This window comes from Trematomus bernacchii, unplaced genomic scaffold (genome assembly GCF_902827165.1).
Source record: "Trematomus bernacchii unplaced genomic scaffold, fTreBer1.1, whole genome shotgun sequence".
Classification (NCBI taxonomy): Eukaryota; Metazoa; Chordata; class Actinopteri; order Perciformes; family Nototheniidae; genus Trematomus; species Trematomus bernacchii.
Window position 1 is genome coordinate 7,355,365 of NW_022987608.1, and position 7,645 is coordinate 7,363,009.

Sequence of the window (7,645 nt, forward strand, 5' to 3'; positions counted from 1 at the left end):
TGGGAAGAGGGGGGGCGGCGCCCCTATGTGCCGGCCACCACTGGTTGATATGTTAATATGTTCCAGCAGTGGAAATGATCTCATGACGTCTTTAGGAGTCTTGCAGGATATGAATTATCCAATTAGCAAAGACTATACGTTTGCACATGACAGCATACACAATTTTCCTTACATGAACTAACACACGAACCTCAATGTTTTTTCTCTCCAACTGTATTATAATCTAATAAAGATCTCTTTGGTCTTCCGCTGACCTTGGTAATTTACTTAGCGTGGGTACATCTGCTGATAATTAGCAAAGAGACAATGGGGCCTCTCTGACCTGTGTTACCCTAATGAATAAGCGAGAAATACGCTGTATAAGGAATTTGCAGCAAGCAAGCTTACTTAAATATCTGCCACAACATAAGTAACCGGAGCAAAGTAACTCAGAGCATTGCGTACAGTCCACGACACTGTGAGTGCAGGCGCCGACGTGTCGCACTTATCATTCATATGTCATATCACATCTGTCATGGCCTGGCTCTTGGCCATAACAAAAAGCGTGGGAAGGACAAGAATATGTATGAAGAATATATTTATTAATAAAAACTTAACGTAAAACCAAAAAACTAACACAAAGGCAAAGCAAAAAAGACTAAGCGACGTGGCTGCTCCGTGATCAGGTCCTCTGCGGGGAGAGAGATCGAGACTCTGGTTCAGGCCTCTTAATCCTCCGCCAGCCTTCGGGTGTCCTCAATCAGGCGGACACAAGCAGAGGAGGAACATTAAAGGGCCATACACACACCACAGGAGACCCCAAAGCAGGGGTCGTTACACATCATCAATCACATCATATCACATCATCAATCACATCATACAAAAAAAAACATTCCTTAAAAGGAGAAGAACACCAACCTTACAATAACAAATAACTCTAACATAATTTACGTCTCATGTAGGTTAAGACATGTTTACTGCTTCCTGTCAAACATTGTGTTAGAAAAAGCTTAAAAAGAAGAACACATGGTGAACTTTGAATGCTCCCCCAGCATGATACAAGGTTCCATTACAACGCACACTGGAAACGTACACAACAATCACTCTAACAATATTTGATTACATTTTAACACAATAAAACTTCCCTTTCTTTCTTTTCCCACCGCTCCCAGGCTGAGGTGTTTAAAGCGTTCAGGGAGTTCTTCGAGGCAGCCTCGTCTCGACCGCCTCCGTACGGTATTTGTTCCTACCCGCCATCCCGGGCCATCTATGCCGTAGACCTCATGCTGAAGTGGAGTACGGGGGAAAAAGGTGAGCGATTGCAATCAGCATGGTGAAGAAGCAGCTAAAAATGTTAGACAATGAGCCTCATCAGCAAATAAGGGTCCTGTGTTTCATTTCAACTGATTAGAGGCTTTTGGGGTCAGGGTTCACATTCCCAATTGGTGGGCCTGGTGCATAGTATCCCCCAACTGACCTGTGAAACAATGGTGCAGCAATGAGTCCTAAATGCTCCCTTGTCTTGAAGTCAATGTCGGTTTGTTTTTGTATTAGCTTAAAGTCCCAAAATAAGGTCTGTGGTTAATAGAAGCTTACAGCAATTCTCACATTGTGTTCTAAGATACAAAACACATCAGGAAACTGCCCTCTGGTGAACGTCGGAAGCTTTACGTGTCATAAAAACGCCGGTTGTAGTAGTTTGTTTATAGCTGTTTGCTTCTGGCAATTGTATTCACCCTTCATCTATTGGTTAGTTTATCCTGCTGAACAACGCGTGAAAGTATCATAAACTTGTGTTTTGCCACAGATCTAATTTAGAGTACAACACAACCAATTAGTTCAGAGTGCAATTGAACACTTAAAGCACTTTTAAAGTCTTGAATATGGTCACTAAACCGCCTTGTATGCACCGCTCCCTATCGTCTCCCTTAACTGTCAAACATTGATGGGTAAACTGTATGTGTGAAACAGGATTTCCGTTAGTCGGTAATTACCGGTTTTTAGCTGGTAACATTTATTAAAAACCGGTAAATTCAAAACCTGCCGGTCAAAATGTCCGGTAATAATTAGGGATGCTCCGATCGATCGGCCGCCGTTCATTATCGGCCGATATTCACTCTTAATAGTTTGATCGGTGCTCTCCCGATCAGGAGAGCTGGATCTGATCGATATGGACATAAACGCGAGTGAAGTATAACCGGACGCGAGAGAGAGATCAGAGATCAGATCAGCTGCTGAGTCTGATGGAGACACGCAGCTCTGCATGATCATCTGAAGCTCCGCCCGCTGTTTAGCGAGCTGCATGAGAAACAGACCGGGGTTGCGTTCGAATACTCCAAAAAAACAGCTCCTAAGTTCTAACCCTATCGTCTATTCCTTGACCTCGGAGTGAAACGTCATGGGGTTAAGGGATAGTGGATAGGAGAATTCAAAAGGATTTAGGAGAAGAGACTGCGGCACTTTAGAGAATCCGACTGCACTTTCACTATCCGACGTGTTTATGATGCGCCAGCAGAGGTCATAAATGTGCGCCTGCTGCTGTGGGGAAACTATGGAAACTACAGTTTTCTATACAGCGGACTACAACATGGATGTTTAATAAGAACGAGGGACTACTGTAAACTCATCTAGAGACTCTGCACCGTGCTCTGATGCTGTTGTTTTATGCTTTATGAACGGGGACAACAGAGAAACATATTCTTCATGACCAAAGTTGGAATTGAAATAAAAAAGGAAAGTGAAACTGTCACCCTCTCCCTCCGGTCCACATTAATACAAATGATCCCAATACGTATGATTGTATGAAAAGATCTTAAAATCAATACAAATGTATTTATTATAACGGTTAGTCCTTAACATCTATCACTGTGTATATCACCATTCAAACATCTTTTAAAAGTTGAACAAACCCCACACAGCTCAGTAAAGACTGTGAAATGTTGACTTTATTTGATCATTTCAGTAAAAACTAACGTTCATATTTCTCTTTTTGATTATAATACTGATGAACGTTCAAAACAAAGCACTTTGGCAACTTACCACATACGTTTTAAAATGCTTAATAAGCACCGTAACTTTCATGATATCATTTCTCGTTCATAATCGGTTGTTTCCGTGAACGGCCGACTGTTGTGTGACGGCAAATGCTGCGGCCGCAAGGCATTGTGGGGCAGCATTTTCTCCTCTCCTTTCGGTTAGGGAGGTCCAGTGGTTCCTAAGCTAAAGGAGGTTATAAAGGAAGTTTGAAACCTCCTTTCCTTTTAATTTAGAGAATTCGAACGGCACTTATCATGGCTGCCACTGAGGGACTTCCGGGTCATTTCACTCCGTTAGGAAGGTTCCTAAGCTAAATGGACTATTCGAATGCAACCCGGCTGTCAGGAGAGAGAGAAAGAGAAGGAGAGAGGGAGGGAGGGAGAGAGGAAAAAGAGAGGCTCCGGTTTCTCCCGTGTTATTATTAAGTTAATGTAAACTTTTGAATAATGTACTTTATTTACTATAAGTAGTTTGTTTGAATGTAATAATTATGTTGTTTGTTGTTTGTGGAAGCGCATCATTTATTGAAAAATGAAAATTTCGATCTGTTACGATTATAAACTGAAGCAATATAAAAATGACTCCCATTAACTGAGTTTTAAACATCAGCATATCCGGTCATAGTCCGGTAATTACATGCTAACGGAAACTCTGCTACACAATTCTTATTATTATTGAAACATGACCGGTAAGTTTCAAATTTGTCCGGTAAAATAAATTCTTTCCGGACACTTGACCGGCAAGAAAAAATCCTAGCGGAAACCCTGGTGTGAAAATGTAGTTCCCTGGGATAAAATGGATTTTATCACCATATATTATAATCTAAACAAATAGCTAAACATACTGTTAATTTATTTATTGAAATACCAAGTAGCTTTGCCTGTTGTCTTTGTGTAGGAACCGTGGTTCTGTTCTTTGACTTTCTAATTTGTTTTCTAACCTGTGTGTGTTCTTATCCTGGGCCAGGCGAGCGCGTCATGCAGCCTCAGATCCTGGAGTTTAACTTCAGCCCCGACTGTGCCAGGGCCTGCCTCTACCACCCCGACTTCTACAACCACATGTTCCAGACTCTGTTCCTGGATCAGCCCGAGCAATGCCCGGTCACACAAATCGCATGATCTACTGTACGCTGTATTTTTTTTTTATACAGCGCCACATTCACTTTGTTTTGTGTCCGTCTAAAACTGATTTACCATCTGAACCGACAAGGTTTTCTAAACGCTGGGTGTAACAAACGCAGTGATTACAAATGAATGTACAAATTACAAAAAAATAAAACTTTTGGATAAACTAGGATTTTATTGTTGTGGAAATAAAGATTGGATATTTAATACGTTTTTGCACAGAAAAATATTCAAACATTACAGAGTCACATGTTCACGGCAATAGTGTGCAAGGTCTGAACAAAAGATGTGTGTGCTGTGTCTGGTTAACATGGAGCCGTTGAAACACCTGCGACCTTGAGAATGATAACCCAGTCCAAAAAACAACTCCCTATCTGGTTATACAGAGCTACACAGTAAGTGGTCAATTAAAACATATTGTTGTATTATGTGGGAAAGAAATTACACATAGTAACAATGAAAGCACACACCTATAATTCAGGATGTCTCCTATCAATGGCAATGATAAGAATTAATATGTTATCAAGAGCAGTGAAAATATTACTTCTAAAAAAAAAAGTGGTCTTGTGGCTCAACTTGCCCCAGTGTAGGGGTAAGTTGATCCAGGTCAGGGGGTAAATTGAACCACTTCACTTTTTCCAGTTTAAACCTGGGCATACCTACAAAAAATCTTAAAGGTTACTTTAAACAATAAATAACAAACCAAATACAAGTTTAGTTTTTCAAATATTTTAATATACATTTTGATTGAATTGATTGATTTTTTTTAACATGTTAAAAGGAAAAGTAATCATACAAATGGTGATACAATTTCATACATCTTACCCATCAAACACAGGGTAAATTAAACTTTAAATGTAGCCTACAATGAACTTGTATTACCAACTGGGCCTACTTTCATTCTGCTACTCCATTGAACCACTGACTCAACTTACCCCAAGGCCCATGGTTCACTTTACCCCATAGCCACCCTTTTAGAAAGGATTGCCTAGCTTAACAATTCAGAGTTATCTTTAGCTTAATGATTCACATGGTTTAATACGCTGCCAACACATCAGCATATACAATATATGTTTTTAAACCTGGATACATTTTGTTTGACATGACAGCCGATATAGCTGACATCTAGAAAATGTACTTTGACAAGCAAAAAAAGTTTTTTTGTAAAAATGTTTACTTACCAGACTACGCATCTCTCTGTCACAGCCAAAGAGAAATGGGAGGAGCTTGCATAATTTCTGGTGACTTGATTACAACTATAGAGAGGCGAAGTCCCTCCCCTTCCGGTTGAGCTCCATGGGACCTTATTTCGGAAAAGTTATGCATTGAAGTCAATGGAGAGAGAAAGATTATCTTTCGATCCCGTTTGAATTGTGCCACGAATTACACATATGATGTTTGTCAATTTAAAAGATAATTTTAGAAGTCAAAAAAATTAAAATGTGTCGTAAAAGTGTGAAGTAACACTTTTTTTGCGTGAAACCGCTCAATGAACTACATCTCCCGTCTCGCACCACACACCAAGACGGCTGTCACGTTGGCACATTTCACTTCTTTCTCTCAGAATGAGGCGAAAAGTATTAAAAGAGGTGAAAATCACTGCAAGTCTGGGCATGTTGAGAGCTGTACATACACATAAGGGGAGTTAGTCGGTTCCGAAAGAGCCAGCATGCGGGACCGGGATTCTGGGATTTGTGGTCTTTCTAGTTGCATATTTTTCATAGTCTTATATTTCAACAGTTTTACGACAAACTGTGACTTTTTTGACATGGAAATTATTATTTAAGATTGACAAACATCATATGTGTAATTCGTGGCACAATTCAAACGGGATCGAAAGATAATCTTTCTCTCTCCATTGACTTCAATACAAACTTTTTCCGAAATAAGGTCCCATGAGTCCCACCGGAAGGGGAGGGACTTCGCCTCTCTATAAAGCGTTATCTGGTTACAGGGGGTGGTTCAATTTACCCACCGGCTCAATTTACCCCCTTCTCCCCCTATATATTTACACCATCATGTTCGTTATCTACACGTATTTCCTTCGTTGTTGCTTCACATTTTAGTGGTCTACAACTTAATAGGAAATGAAACACCATCCTGTCCGTTATCTACAGTATTTCCTTCGTTGTTGCTTCACATTTTAGTGGTCTACAACTTAATAGGAAATGAAAGAGTTAGCACGGATGTTTAAAAATGAAAAAAGGAAATGAAACTGCGATGAAGAGATCGTTCAAACGGAAATAGAACAACACGTGGTCGTTTAGCACTAAACACACATACAAATGGACACAACAGCAGGACACTGTTTAGCATTAACACACAGATGGTCACATGTGTTAATCATTGTATAGATGACCTTAATGTAAAGAAAACTAAAAGGGGCTTCTTTACAACAACAAAAAATTAACCCACAGCTTACAACACTTTATTATATAGCAACCGAAAATTGCTTTTACAATACTTTTGTACTTTATCTTTTGAGATTTTGAATGCATGACTTTTACTTGTAATTAAGTATTTTGACAATAATGTGATTCAAGATTCAATATATTAATATCATATGCACATGAGATAAAGTGTAGAAATGGAAATGAAAATGAAAATCCTGAGCTCCTCCAACAATGCATAGTTATATAAGACATATACAATTAAAAAAAAAATGTGCAAGAAAAGTCTATATACACGCAAATAGAAGATATATAAGAACAGATTCTACAAGAGCATGGAAAATATTTGTTCTGCTGTCTGTATGAGAGAGACCAGAAGCTCACTGATTCGACTGTTGAAAAGTAAGAATGATTTATGTGAATAAAACACTGCACAGCTTGCCAAACCCTGTGAAAAGTGTGCATCATTCTCATTACTTTCAACCTTGGCAAAGTGTGGGATGAACCGTTTCATTTATTTTAACGAAGATTATTTAGGCACTTAAAACCCAAGACATTAAAACACAAAAACGTAATTACAAAAGAGTGTCTCTAGAATGTCTATGTGCCGTAGACATTATAAATAGGCCTACTAGCAAGAGAGGGATTTTTTTTAATTTTTATTAATTATTCATTATTTCTTGGCAGCCCACAACTAATGTGGAAAATGACTGTTTGTTGAGAACAGGAAGGGCAACCTATGACAGGAATTGTGATATCTAATTTCAATTAATCGTTTATTTGAACAGGGACAATGCACATTGATGAACACTTTAAACAAATAATGCTTCAAATGTAAATATGCCGGATTTTAGCTTCGTGGTCATTTCCATCCGTTGTCCCTCACATAGCCTATAACATTTAAAAACATGACATTTTATATACATAGCAAAAATAAATACTTGATATGCAGAAAGAGCATGAGCAGCATATACCAGTATTTACCACATGGCAGTACAATATAGCAGCTACGACATATAATAGATCCTGACAAAGCAGAACTGATGTCTGTTTTCTCTGTCTGGCGTGTGATGTAAACAAGAAGCAACGTAGACTATTGTACAACAAAAAAGGCAA

The 7,645-nt window shown here is 39.0% G+C and overlaps 1 protein-coding gene across 1 annotated transcript in view; it reads left to right on the plus strand.

The window, feature by feature from the left end:
- The window catches only part of ttll12 (tubulin tyrosine ligase-like family, member 12), a 41,906-nt gene extending 37,597 nt beyond the window's left edge, over nucleotides 1-4,309 (plus strand). The window contains exons 13-14 of the mRNA XM_034131567.1: nucleotides 1,152-1,290; nucleotides 3,982-4,309. Coding sequence (XP_033987458.1) covers nucleotides 1,152-1,290; nucleotides 3,982-4,133 — 291 coding nt within the window. The 3' untranslated portion in view covers nucleotides 4,134-4,309. The remainder of the gene's footprint in view (nucleotides 1-1,151; nucleotides 1,291-3,981) is intronic.
- The last annotated feature ends 3,336 nt before the right edge of the window (nucleotides 4,310-7,645 follow it).